Source organism: Xiphophorus maculatus, chromosome 19 (assembly GCF_002775205.1).
Source record: "Xiphophorus maculatus strain JP 163 A chromosome 19, X_maculatus-5.0-male, whole genome shotgun sequence".
NCBI classification, from domain to species: domain Eukaryota; kingdom Metazoa; phylum Chordata; class Actinopteri; order Cyprinodontiformes; family Poeciliidae; genus Xiphophorus; species Xiphophorus maculatus.
Genome location: NC_036461.1, coordinates 876518 through 890299, shown reverse-complemented (window position 1 = coordinate 890299; position 13782 = coordinate 876518). Strand labels below are relative to the sequence as shown.

Sequence of the window (13782 nt, the reverse complement as noted above, 5' to 3'; positions counted from 1 at the left end):
TAGTGGCTAATATTAACCTGCTGCTCAGTCTTAAAGTTTCAGCCCTCATTCCCAGCCCTAGCTACAAGCATAGGTAACCACACTTCAATCATTTTCGTCATTTATTTTTACAGAGTTGATGGCAGTGATGCACAAAGTGTAACAGAAGTGGGTTGTTCCGTTATCGAACTATAAACCTGTTTTAAACGGTAGATTTTGAACTCTCTTTCACCCTAGTTGGTTTGGTTTTCTTAGTATCAGCGTCAGTCCCACAGCTGCAGGACTCTGTCTTCCCCTCTGGTTGCTCAGTGCTAGCATAATTCACACTGGCACTGCCAACATGGTTTCGAGGTTTCTTCTTCCACCATACGTAGATGATGAGCATTACACACAGCACACAAACAGAAGCTAAAATGTAGATAACTATAGCCTGAAACCAGTTTACCCCACCCACCTCTGACATCTTAACATGGTACTGGATCACCGCCTTCTTGTGCTCTCTGCCTTTAACTACTTCCACTGTCTCACAGGTGTAAAGGCCTTCATCAGTGAAGGAAGGTGTTAAAACGAGTCCCTGGCTGAGCAGAATGTGTCGGGGACCGGGCTCAAGGATTTTACCAGAGAAGCGCCATCTCATGGGGAGATTGGTATCAGGGGAGCAGGGGAGGAACTGTGCGACGTCAGCTGTGAGGTGGATGTCGGTAATCTGCATTGATACTGCTGGAGAAGCCAAAACAGACATTAAAATTATCCTACTTTTCTCCTCGCTAAGGTAAATGTGTGTAAAGAGCTTTATGTGGGGAATACTTGCAATGAGAGCTTGGGCACATTGTAGCATCACCATCAATGAGGTTCTGGATCCTGCCACAAATGAATTAAATCCTCTGATTATCAACGTAGCACATAATGAACATGTCTTGGTTAGTGTGACATACATGGAGAAGTTTGAAGCACCAGCAACAGCAGCACACAGGCCTTTGAGGTGGTCCCAGCCACAGTATGGATCTCTGGCTATAAGGCAGTCAGCACAGGATGTGTAGCGGCTGCAGTCCCTCACACTGAGCTGAGCAACAGCAGTTCTAGTTGCGCTGTACAGCTGACCCTGCAGATCATCAGAGTTCAAAGGTTAGCTCCAGGTCCATTTAGTCTACAGACATGTAGCTGTAACCTACTCTTCTAGAGAGCTGAAGGAAGCGAATGGGCTGAGGATCCTGAAACAGCTGCAACTCCTCAATGATTCGCCCTCCATCATCACCAGACCACACCGCCTTCTGCAGCCAACCAGAGTCTAGAGGACAGAACCAGAGGTTAACTCTGCATGCCATTTGGAAAGTTACAGTGAAGAATTAACAGCAATATTTTTGGGTTATTTAGCCTATCAGAGAAACTCTACAACCACCACGTTATTCATTCATATATTTAGTGAATGAATAACTAAATATTTACATCATTAATGTTTAGGTCCAAATTAAATGGAGACACAGAATTAAAAAAATAATTAAGTTTTTGATTAAACAAAAATAAAATTAAAATAAACCACACGCCACATCCACATCATGATAATTAACTGAAGGAGAGTGTGGTGTAGCCCCAGCTGCGCTACTTCACTTGACCAAATATAGCTATGTGCATTTAATTTCCTACCTGAATTCAATTGAACTTTTATTCTGAACTCGCCATGCTCAAGTTGCAACATCAACTGTCTTTGTTGCTCAAATCTCAAGTTGGGTGTTAAAGTGATAGGTGCACTTGGTTCAAAAGTTGGTCATAGCAAAACTTTTTTGAACAAATTTGCAAGTGAAATAGGCTTCACGTTCTCTTTCTAACAGCGGCCATCAATCTGTAAACCATACTGTTTACCTTTTTCAAATAATTACTCTTTAGTGCAATTATATAAGAATGGAAAAAACTTAGGGTGCCTCAGAAGAATTGAAAGCAATGGATGGATCCCTCCATTTAAAGAGTAGATATTGTAGATAATAAAATATTTAGGTTTTGAGTTAAATATTTAATTTGGAACTATGGCAGTTAAAAATTAATGAATAACATGATGAAAAGATGACATTGAAAAATTAACCACTTTTTTCTCAATGACTGACTAAATTAACGAATATAATGTAATGAATGGAACCCCAATGATTTCTGTTATATTCACAGAGTGAAGCTGTGAATGTAACAGTTTTGCATTTACCAATACAGCCATTGTCCAGTCTGATCCTGCCAACAACACCAAGATGTGTTAAGTCATTGTATATGATCCAGTTACTTACTGTTGCTAATAAACATGACGTTGTGCTGCTCTCCATCCAGAGAGGTTACTATGTCAACAACAATTTTGGAGAACTGGGCCATAGACCGGACCAGCAGGGGCTTCCCAGTGATCGGTGTCACTGCTCCCTCCATCAGAGGGTGGTTCCTTGCAAACAGGAGGTTTGATGCTGGGAGGTCATGAGAAGTCCTCACACCCTTGGCTCTCATTTCATCATTAATACACTGATAATACACATCAGAGATCACATGAGGTGGATCATTTTCATTATTACTATTTCATATTAGTTTAGGTTTGGTGCTTACTGAACGAGGGTAGGTGTAGCTCTCTTTTCTTATGTTCTTCACCCAACCTCCAGGAATTATCTCAGTCAGAAAGTTCCCCCTGTAAACTTGCTGGATGTCTGACAGCTTGTAGGCACAGACAGCGGACTGACTGCAGGAACTGGATGTAGAGGTGAATGACCTGTGAATGAAGTCTTGTTCATTCCAGGTGAGAAACTTTGTTTCTCGACCGGCATCTTTGTGAAAAGAAGGCTGTGGTGCGATATTGGGGTGTGTCACGTACTGGAACAGGTTCTCAAATAAAATGCGAAATCTACATTTATAAAACTGGTGATGGGAAAGTGATAGTGGAGGATGAGTTCTTGAGCTTCATTGTTACAAAAATGATAACTTTATCTCAGGGCAAAATTGTTTTATTAGCCTCAAACAATTTCTCCTCTGAGTGGGTTGAGGTGTCAAAGCGGCAATTGTTTGAATTATACATGACCTCGATTCGTTGCATCAAACACAGAGGCCCTCAAAAGGATGCTGACAACATAAAGGACCATCTCAGGGTGCTTAACGAGGGTGGTGAAAACATTCCAAGATTTGTTTTGCACTATCTGGATGTACTTCCACCAGTTGGTTTTGGCAACATGGATGCCTCTGCCCTACTCAGCAGAGTGGAGCACGTGAGCCTGGAGGTGTCTCATCTAAGGAAGATCTTGGCACCTCAGGCCATTGTGAATGAGAACCTGGAAGCGGTAGTGACAGCTCTGGATCGCCGGATGACTGCAGTTGAGAAGTGTGACTCGCCCGGTCAAGCGCACCGGACCAGTGTAATACGAGCACATTGCAAGGAAGCGTCACAGGAGCTGAGGACATCTGCTCACCACTCGCAAGTCCAGCTGTTGAAGGACCTGCCGAAATCCCCGCCCTGGACCAAAGTGGTAGAGATAGGAAAGGGATAGGAAAGCCTCGGAAATATCAAAACAAAGCTGTAAAGCCCAGGAACGGAGAGTTTAGTGACGGTGGATCACAAAAACAGAGCCAAAAGATCGCAATAACTGGCACCAGCGCGGATAACAACATCCCAGTGGTTAAAGCTAGGGTGATGAGTGTTTTTGGAACATGATTTTCACCTAATCTTGACACTGACACCTTATGCTCCTATCTGGCTGATAAACTGGGGAAACCGGTGACATGTCGCAAAATCGATTCCACTGAGAAAAGGTTCAGCTTGTTTCATGTCACTGTTGAATGTGAAGACGGGATGGATGTGTGACCCAAAGCTGTGGCCAGCTGGCATTTATGTTCGTCGTTTCTACGAGGCCCGTACGTCCAGAGAATCCAAGGATGGGTGTACTGGTGAGCCTCAGCTTTTGATGCCTACTGTGTCTGACGCTCGGCCGGAGAGCTGTTGAACTCTTGAGTCAATATCATTAAATGACTATTAACATTGTTTCTTACAATGTACACAGATTACCTGTTAGGACTAAAGAATCGAATAACTTGCGCCGTTTAACTGGGTTGTAATGTTGTTTGCATGTCTGGGGTTCGGAATGAAAATGGTGATCGCAGAATGTGCACCGATTAGATGCCCAGATGACCCCGAGCCAATAATGAAGCCAGGTGATGGTTTGACTCTTTAATCAGCCGGTTACAACTACTTCACAGGCCGGATTTGCGTGGAACGAAGTGTGTAGGTGTGTGGTTCTACAAAGAAATGAATAAATACAAATTACAATCCACTATGAACGCAGATACTCATTACAAACATATTATAATCATATTATTTGTCTGTTTCATTACTATTAAAGTTAAATAAAGTTAAAGAAAGCAACTAAACATAATATGGTTTACCATTTTAGAATAGAAATTAGCTTAGCCTAGCCTTCGCTTATTCTAAAAAAATCTAACAGAAAATGTTCGAAGTACTAAAATACACATATGCCACTCAAATATAAATACACTGCAACCTACCACTCATATGGACGCACACTTGAACAAAATCACAAAACAACCCTCAAACACCACGTCCACTGACCTGCACGGTTTCTCAATGTTTTGGTATATGAAAAAGGAATACTACCCACACACGGCCGCGCCACCTGGTGGCGAAGCTAGGAACTACAAAATACTCTCTTGGTGAACTGTGATGTATTGTGTGTTCAAGAGACTTTTCTGCTGAAGCAAGACTTGGAAGGACTTAATTTCCTGCATGAAGACTTCTGTGGTGTGGGCGAATCTACCACTGATTTGAGTGATGAAATAGTTTATGGCAGAATACCTGGTGGTGTTGCTACTTTATGGCATAAAAAGTATGATCAGCTGGTTAAGGTGGTCAGATTAAACGTTGACTGGGTCACTGGAATTGAGTTAATGATGGTGATCAGAAGGTCATCATTCTCAATACCTTATTACTGTCACAGGAATGAAGTCGAATATCTTCATAGGTTATCTTATGTCTGTCATCCAGGAAAACACTATCACTTGTTTTTTAAATGTGGGCAATGTGAATGCAGATATTTCTGATTAAAGGTAAAAATATTTGCGAATCATTTGATGCGATTCTGCCTTGATAGTAGTCTGGTTCTATCTAGTAAGGCAAATGCAAATTTTAAATATGCCCTAGGTTTTATTAAAAGAAATGAGAATACAATGAAGTCTAATTTGCTTGCAAGAAAAATGCAAAATAACTGCACACATGATTTCTGGAAGGAAATAAAGAATATTAATAATTATAAAATAGTTCTGCCAACTAATATTTCCCACTTGCCATCAGACTGCTGAACTCTTAACTGGACTGCACTTAAAATCTGGTCTCCACTTTATACCTTGCACATGTACAGAGCTAAATAACTTCCTTTTTACTGTCAGTCCTGCACTTTATATTTTATATTTATATTTATATTCATATTTTATACTGTATTTTATGTTATTCTGGAGTAACCTCACAACATTGAAAGCTCAAAACACTGTCCTGAGCCGTATGCAGCGAAATTTCGTTCTGTATACACCCTGTGCATGAAAAATGACAATAACGTCAGTCTAAGTCTAAGTCTATTGATGGCGTAAATGGAGCAGAGGAAATTACTCGGATGTGGCAGAAGCATTATTATGAAGTATTTAACTGTGTTAAAAGTTCCCAGTTTATGGCGGACAGTATTACACATGATGAAGACGTGAAAGTTTTAGGTCAAGAAATTTATAATGCAGTCATGATCCTAGAGAACAATAAGGCCTGTGGTGTGGATGAGATGTCTGCAGAGCACTTCAAATGTTCAAGCAGAAAACTCTTTCCTTTGCTTGCTCTGTGTTTTACTGGGTTTTTAGTCCGTGGCATTTCACCTGATTCACTTTTAGCTGCTATATTAGTGCCTATTATAAAGGATAAATCTGGAAAAATAAATAACAGGGATAATTATCGGCCCACAGCTTTAGCCAGTATACTATTCAAGGTTCTGGAGAGGATTATATTAAGTAAGATAGAACCTTTTCTCTTTACTTCAGATAACCAGTTTGGTTTTAAATCAGCATGGCACAGATATGTGTGTATTTGCTTTGAAAGAGATTTTAGATGTGTATAATAGGCACAACTCTACAATTTTTTTATGTTTTATTGATGCCTCAAAGGCTTTTGATCAGGTTAATCATGAAACATTATTTTATAAGCTACACAATAGAGGGTTTTCCAGATCTATTGTTAGAATTTTGTTCTTTTGGTACACGCATCAGTTAATGTACATAAATTGGGGTAATTGTGTGTCAGCTCCTTTTAAAATAAGGAACAGGGTTAGACAGGTAATTATTTTGTGTTCTCTTATTTTTAATGTATATATAGATGATTTATCAAAGTGGCTGCAGCACTGTAAGACAGGATGAGTTGTTGGTGGGACTATAATTAACCATATGATGTATGCTGATGATTTAATTATTTTTAGTCCTTGTAGTTCGTGTCTTCAACAATTATTGAGGACCTGCTCATAATCTGGTCAGCAATATGACATTATGTACAATGCATTGAAAAGTAACGTGATTATAAAAACCAAGGAGGATCAGAAGTTGGTATTTCCTGACTTCTCCTTATCTGGTGTTTTCCTTAAAGTGTGTAATGCTGTCAAATACCTGGGACATTATATAACTGATGATCTGACTGTTGATGTGGACATTTACAGACAAGGTTGTTTAATGCACAAGCCAACATGCTGGTACGCAAGTTTTGGAAAGTAGCTCTTTTTAAAGCATACTGTACTCCTCTGTATTCTGCTCACTTATGGAGACAATATAAACAAAGCAGTTTACAGAAACTCAAAGTGGCATATAATGACGGAATGAGGATGCTGCTCAGGATGCCAAGATGGACTAGTGCTAGTCAGGTATTTGTTGGTGTCTCCACTTTTCATGCTGTCTTACAAAACCTTCTGTACAGGTTTATGTGGAGGTTATGTGTTTTTACAAACAAAATCATCCAGATACTTCACAAAGCTCAGTCAGGTTTAAGTCCAGAATGTGGGATCACTAGCAGTCTAGCCTGTCTGTTAATCAGTGACTTGTATATGTAATTATTATCTTTTTATGTGATTTTCTTTTTTAATTTTCTTAAATTATCTTTGTATGGACCCATTTGTGTCCTTAATATACCTGATGAATATTAACCCTGGAGCACTGTGGAAGCTGACATCAGAATAAAGGGTGTCAGTGCTTACCCAGTTTATACAGAAACCTACCTTTAACTTCTGCCAGAGACCTTTAGAGATCTCCCCTCACCCTCCATTCTACCTCTCACTTGTGGGCATGATATGCATTAGCTATTCCCAAGTGGAAAACGTTTAAATAAGCTGTTAATCTTCCCAGGAGTGAATTTTCCAGAAAGTTAATCTAACGGTCTGAGTTTGGAATATCCAAAGAAATGACGGTAAAGCTGGATTTCAGTCTCTGGTCTTAGTTAGTAGGGGAGGGTTATAGTTTATGACAGAATAGTTAGAAAAAGACCTAGCAAGTATGGAGAGAGAAGAGAAAGTTTCTTCTCTCTAGATTAGTAAAGCTGCATCTGAATGAAAGACAAGACATCCGGGACAATGTCCTGTGGACAGATGAGACCAGAGTAGAGATGTTTGGAGAACCATACTTCTGAAAATTACATATATCAGCACAAAGCCCCAAAACAATTGCAAAACATGATGAAGGAAGGTGGATCATTTGGGTTCAGTTTTCACAGATTTTTTTGTGGAACAAAACTCCAACACATTTGTGGAAAATGGTCCCACTAGTAGGTTTTATGGTGAAGAATATCTAAAATGTGTGAAAGAAAATTTATCTCAGGAAGCTGAAATACAGAAGTAGAATGTTACATGACACCTTACTGACTGGCATCCAATTTGGGGTCTGCGGTATAAAGTATTAAATTCAAATGTAAGTCCATCTGTTTAATATCTGAAGTGTGGACCAAATTGGGTCATCAACAGAACATTGATCCCAAACACCACAGCCAATCTGCAACAGAATGGCAGAGGAAAAAGAACCAAGGAGTTGCAATGGCCTAAAAAAAGTCCATACCTGAATGTGACTGAATATGATGTGGCTAGACCTTTATAGAGGTGAGCAAAAACCTGAAAGCAACACGTTCTACAACATTATAATAGGGTTCTTGCTGCCAAAGGAGATTCCTCTGCAGGTGCAAGTTCAGGGGTTATTCTTAGTTTTTCCACACAACTTCATATGATTTTAATAGTGACTGTTTTTCTGAACATGTTTTATAAGAAACTAATAGAAACAGTACCATTTTTATCAGTGAAAGTAGAACTTTATAAGTATGTACACTCTTTTTACTTCCAAATATGTTTTTTAGTTTTAGTAATGGCAGCGGAGGAAATGAAGGAAGCCGTTTGGTCCTTGTTGTCCATGCCACCAAGAAGCAGTTGTTTCTCCATAACCGACAGTCCAGACCCTCTCTAGTAGCATTGCTCCCAGGTATTTCAGCTTCATAAGTTTAATTTTTTTTTCAAATATTTCAGATGTGCTCTACAGAAAAATCCTTGATTTTGATTTTTGATTAGGCCAATTTTCTACAAATGCTTCAGAATCGACGGGGGTCTTTTACTCTAACTTTGTGGCAACTGAACAATCAGAATCAATTTATTTTAATCACTGTACAGTCACAAAGCTACATATGACGAAGTTAAAAAATTCTGAACTCTGCACATTGAAACATGACTTACGGGCTAGAGGTGAATGTTGCGTAGAAGAGGCTCTCTGTCACATTATTTTCATCTTTGAGAAAAAAGACACCCTGCAACAGAGAAAATGAACTTGTGTCTCCAAACGGGCAGTCCAGACGGGCTTTCAAGAAAGAAGTCCACTTTTTCTCCGAAATTACGAAGCCTCCCATGTCTCTCTGAATCAACACAAATATCACACATTAAAGCTGCAGTATGTAATTTTTATAAAAATATTTTACAGATAATCTGTATCTCGAATGAGCCGCTGCATCCTATCTTTTAAGGATGGAGGTTAAAAAAACAAACTCCTCTACCTTCTGCCAATGCTCCCACTGCTAACTCGAAACAACTGCTCAGAGCCAGGAGGAGGGTCTTGGTGCTTTCAGTCACCCCTCTGTGTGGTGCAGCAAAGCCCACCCTCTCTCCTTGCTCTCTGCTGTGCTGCAGCTCTCAGTGCTGCAGCTGAGCTATTTAGCCCATGAGCTAGTAAGCATGGGTGTAGATGATGAGCATGTGAATGAGGATGATTGGCAACGCTAAGACCTTCCTCCAGGCTCCATTTGGTTCTTTTGGATCCGGATGGCTCATTAGCGGTTCATTTCTTCAGATAACAATAGTAACACAGGAAAGAGGTGGAGGAGATCCATCTTTTCACAGCTTATCCTTCTCATACATACTGTCACGACATGGTGACAATTTTAAGAAATATGTTAAAAAAAACTTACTTTACACACTCGTGCAACTCTCGACAAACGCAGGTTGCTGCGTTGTTCCTCCACAGCAATCTCAGTGAAGAACACGAACAAATTGTCATCTTCTTTGTTCGCTGAACTTGTCTTGGTTTCAGCAACGTTTATGGAAATCATGATGGGCTCTGAGTTCATAACATTTAAAATTATGGGGTTATGTTTTACAGGATAGAATTTGAAGTAAAAGAACCTTTAACAGGGTCAAGCAGTCACCTTACCATTGAACCAAGATATTTTGTCCTCAGTAGAGAGAGAAGTGCGTCCGGTTCTCAGGAAAAGCTTTCTTTTTCCCATGAAGTCTACAGAAACAGCCGAATAAAATGTGTTTTCTGTTGTGAGCAGAAGAAAAAGTTTTACAATTTCTGAAACCGATCTTTACAAAAACATTCCTTCAGGATGGGTGGGATCTACTGAAACAATGAACCTGCAGCTGTTTAGTAAACTGACAACAGTGGCAGAACTGAATGTGGTGAGGACGTCCTCTGTTTGTCAAAGCCAGGTTGAGGCAGAGCTTCAAAATGTGAGCAACAGAGCAAAGGAATTAAACTCAAATAGGCTTTTTAGCAGCTGATGAAAAAGTTTAAAACTCAAAAGTTCAGGCATTGTTCAGAGGACAGCAGGGGGCCCTGGCAGAAAAATTTACGATTCCTTTGGGGGACGTTTGCTCGAAGGTAAACTTTACATCTCATATGCACAACAATACCTGTGAAGTCAAATCAGAAAAAGGAAAGAAAAAAAAACACATGCGCTCACTATGTTCCATATGGACCTAAAAGAGGGACGGACAATGAAAGAAAAAAAGGTGGAAAAGAAAGCCAGAGAGAGAGGACTGGAGTTTGGGGACGCTTCATCAGAAATCCCAGAATTTGTGCAGATCTGGACAAATCTGTAAACGAGCGGAGAGGCAGCCGGTAAGACAGATCGGACTGCAAAGTTACTGACATCCCGACAGCAGGCTGCCAGCTTTACCGGCAAATTAACGCCTAGAACCGCAGCGTCTGAACTGAAGCGGTGGATTGTGGTGGTGAAGTCTGGAACTGATTGACTGATTTTAATGATTGAATTGATTGTTGTTGTTATTGGGTGTTAAGGTTAACTATTAATCAATGTAGCATTAGCTGTTTATATTTATAAAGTAAATATTTATGACTAATATTGAAAGGTGAATATTTGTATATTGAAATAAATTTAAATATTATGTAATTGTAAATATTAATGTTGAATGTATTTTAAAGTTAGAGAACTTAAGTTTAGTTACTTGTTCATTTAACTTTAATTACTTTGTGGGCTTGATTCACAGTGGTTTGCTTAGTATTGTTTATATAGTTTGTCATCATTTGCTTTGTAGTTTGAGTGGAATTAATTTATGTAAACTTACATGCAGATTAGTAATTATTTTTCTTCTTTTGGGTTTGTTTAAAGGTTTTTACCTGCTTTTGGACCATTCATGGAATATCATGACACATTTAATAAATGGAGGATAAAAAATGAAGAAAACTGCTTGGTCCTTTGAGTAAAATCCCTGTTAATAAAAGTTTACATTGATTTGTCCATCCCTTCTCAAGTGGGGAAGCTGCATAGATTAGAAATAACTTGACAATACCTGTTGAGACTTTGAGCAATTGCTAAAACTGTGTGCAGTATTAAATCATGCTTGTATCAATGGTAGCTTTTCTTCCGTTCAGTGTTTCTGTTAGCTTCTTGGCACAGCTCCGTTCTCCTGCTACTAGTAGCTTCACCGCATCAGTTCAGCGTTACACTAGCTATCCAGGGAAGGAAACATTAAGATGCTGAGCTAAACACTGAGAGACATGAGAGAAAGTGTTGCACCAACCATACATCAGGGAGACAAAGTCTTCATGGGGGTCAAAGGGAGCTCTCCCCCTGCCATCCTGAGTTGTAGTTTCCATGGTGACATTTCCTCCTTTGTACAACTGAAGAAACATTAATAATTTGGAATTATTTAGAAATAATGCTACTTATTTTCCATGCATCTGTTTTATTTCTGACAGTTGAATCAAAAAACCAGTGCAACACTTTAAAATCTCTGTACTGCATGTTTTAAATCCTTTAATGCCATTATTTTATTACAATAAACAAAATTCTGCCAACACAGTAAAAACCCAGCGCATCTTCCCAGCTGACGGTTCTGGTGTCACAACTCCAGCCTTAAGTCTCGCATACATGGAAACAAGCACTGTATATTTTTGTAATTTACTAAGAAAAATGTGTCCACATGACATGATACAGCATCATAAAAAGGGTGTAGTAAGTATGCCTGGGCAACTGGCCAATTAGGTGTCGCTAGATAGTGGTATTGTAAAACAGAAATCCCAGTGCTGCTTCATGATTTAAAATTACATTGCGCCTCATGTGTATGTGTTGGGCGCCTCACGCATGTGTGTAAATACAGAACAGACCAAAAGTTTGGACACACCTTTTAATTCAATGAGTTTCCCTTATTTTCATGACTATTGACATTGTAGATTCACACTGAAGGCATCAAAACTATGAATAACATGTGGAAATATGCACTAAACAAAAAAGTGTAAAACAACTGAAAATAGCCCTTATATTCTAGTTTCTTCAAAGTAGCAACCTTTTGCTGTGATTACTGCTTTGCACACACTCTGCATTTTCTGGATGAGCTTCAACAGGTAGTCACCTGAAATGGTTTTCACTTCATAGGTGTGTCCTGTCAGGTTAATAAGTGGGATTTCTTGCCTTATAAATAGTCATGAAAATAAAGAAAACCCATTGAATTAGAAAGGTGTGTCCAAACCTTTGGTCTGTACTGTATATCCAGTTCAAACGCATGCGGGATGGAGAACAAGATGGAGCTACAACATTGTAGCAAAGGTTTCCGTTTGCTGCAATGTCCAAACGGAAACTGGCGTTCTGAAAGGTGGAAATCGGGTTCAAAAATTATTGTTTCTGGTTTCCCAAGACACTGAATCTGTATAGATCCACTGCCTGAATGACAAAAGGCTTTTGCCTTTGTGTCCCGGGGGCCTTGGTTAAGAGAGGAACGTACCAGGTGTGTGCAGAGAGGTTTGAATGCACGGGTTCCACACGTGAAGATTCTGCTGTCATGCAGACTGTGCAGCGTCGTGATGTAGTTTTCACAGTCCTGTTAGAAGAACAGCTATTTCTCCAAACAGAACATTTTAAGGAAATATATTTCCTCATGTGAATGCAATGTACCTCAATGCTCTTGCCTTTAATCATACACTCTGATTTTTCTCCAGAGCTCACCATCCATTCAGTCTGAAACAAAACAGATCAGGAGATTCAGTTGTTTGCTCTATTCAGTTGCAAAGTCTATTTTTTTTAAGTCATGTTTGAAATATATACAACATTTTTATAACAACCGAAGTACATAATTACTTAATTGTGCTATAAAATGGTACTATGTGGCTGGAAAGCACATAACCTTAAAAGTGCTGCCTTTTACAATGCATTAAGCTTTATGGGTAGCAGTGAATGAGCAACTACAAAATCCCTGAAGATGTTATCGAGATATAGATTTTGACCTTATAATGCCTCCTATGAACAAACTGTATAAACATCAGTAAATAGTCAACATTTCATCCTCTATTGGGAATCTAAAAGTTTTTTTTCTCTTATTATGAAGTATGATGGAGATACTCGGTTAATTGTTGTGCTAGCTGGCACTAAGGTGTTTGTTATTGCGTCACTTGCATAATTTTTAAGTGTTTACATGCTTTTTTTCTGTTAAAACAGGATTAATAACTCATTACTTTACCAACAGCACCCTCCATCATTCGTAAGTATTGTGTGTACTGCCCAGGTTCTCCAACCTGTTCCACCCAAGCCCAGTTCCTACCTCGCTGGTCTTTTCAGTGATGTCATCCAAATTGAGCGTGATGACCTTTCCTCTGGCTCCGATGAAGAGCAGACCGATGTCTTCTCTGACCAGCAGGGAGCTCAAACCGATAAAGTCTGGCTCCTTAAACAGCTTCAGGTTAATATCTGAGGGAAAGAATCCAACCGGCATCCTCAGGCTACTTTTGAAATCAGATATCAGTAACATCACACTGATGTTACTGTATGCCATTCTTAATGTTTTAGACATTGTCACAATGTCTAAAATTAGGACTACTAATTAGGACATTTCTGAGTTTAGTTTAGTCCCTGTATTTCACTTTGAGATTAGAATAAAAGTAGAAAACATTTTAGTCGACAGGGTGTGAATACTTCTGCATTGGTCTGGACATTTCACTGCTGATGAAGAGATGCCTCACCTGAGAAGAAAACGCTCCGGCGGGGTTTCAGGCTTT

The 13782-nt window shown here is 39.4% G+C and overlaps 2 protein-coding genes across 2 annotated transcripts; both read right to left on the bottom strand.

The window, feature by feature from the left end:
* Positions 1 to 746: 746 nt before the first annotated feature.
* Positions 747 to 2382, bottom strand: LOC111612216 (semaphorin-4E-like). Its single transcript, XM_023352691.1, has 4 exons — positions 2250 to 2382; positions 1152 to 1267; positions 915 to 1081; positions 747 to 840 (listed from the first exon to the last, which is right to left on the bottom strand). The coding sequence occupies exons 1-4, from the start codon at positions 2380 to 2382 to the stop codon at positions 747 to 749; spliced, it is 510 nt and encodes a 169-aa protein (XP_023208459.1).
* A 7300-nt stretch (positions 2383 to 9682) lies between these two features.
* LOC111612215 (semaphorin-4E-like) lies at positions 9683 to 13499 on the bottom strand. Its single transcript, XM_023352688.1, has 5 exons — positions 13329 to 13499; positions 12686 to 12748; positions 12516 to 12611; positions 11316 to 11415; positions 9683 to 9810 (listed from the first exon to the last, which is right to left on the bottom strand). Exons 1-5 carry the CDS (start codon positions 13497 to 13499, stop codon positions 9683 to 9685), a joined length of 558 nt encoding a protein of 185 aa, XP_023208456.1.
* Between the last annotated feature and the right edge of the window lie 283 nt (positions 13500 to 13782).

Coding starts and splice junctions, on each gene's coding strand:
- LOC111612216 (XM_023352691.1), bottom strand. CDS start 2,382: ATGGAGGGAGCAGTGACACCGATCACTGGGAAGCCCCTGCTGGTCCGG. Junction 1,268..2,249: donor CGTCATGTTTATTAGCAACA/GTAAGTAACTGG, acceptor TCTGTCCTCTAG/ACTCTGGTTGGCTGCAGAAG. Junction 841..914: donor GGTGCTTCAAACTTCTCCAT/GTATGTCACACT, acceptor CATTTGTGGCAG/GATCCAGAACCTCATTGATG.
- LOC111612215 (XM_023352688.1), bottom strand. CDS start 13,499: ATGCCGGTTGGATTCTTTCCCTCAGATATTAACCTGAAGCTGTTTAAG. Junction 11,416..12,515: donor AACCTCTCTGCACACACCTG/GTACGTTCCTCT, acceptor ATGTTTCTTCAG/TTGTACAAAGGAGGAAATGT. Junction 9,811..11,315: donor CTTTGTCTCCCTGATGTATG/GTTGGTGCAACA, acceptor TGCTCACAACAG/AAAACACATTTTATTCGGCT.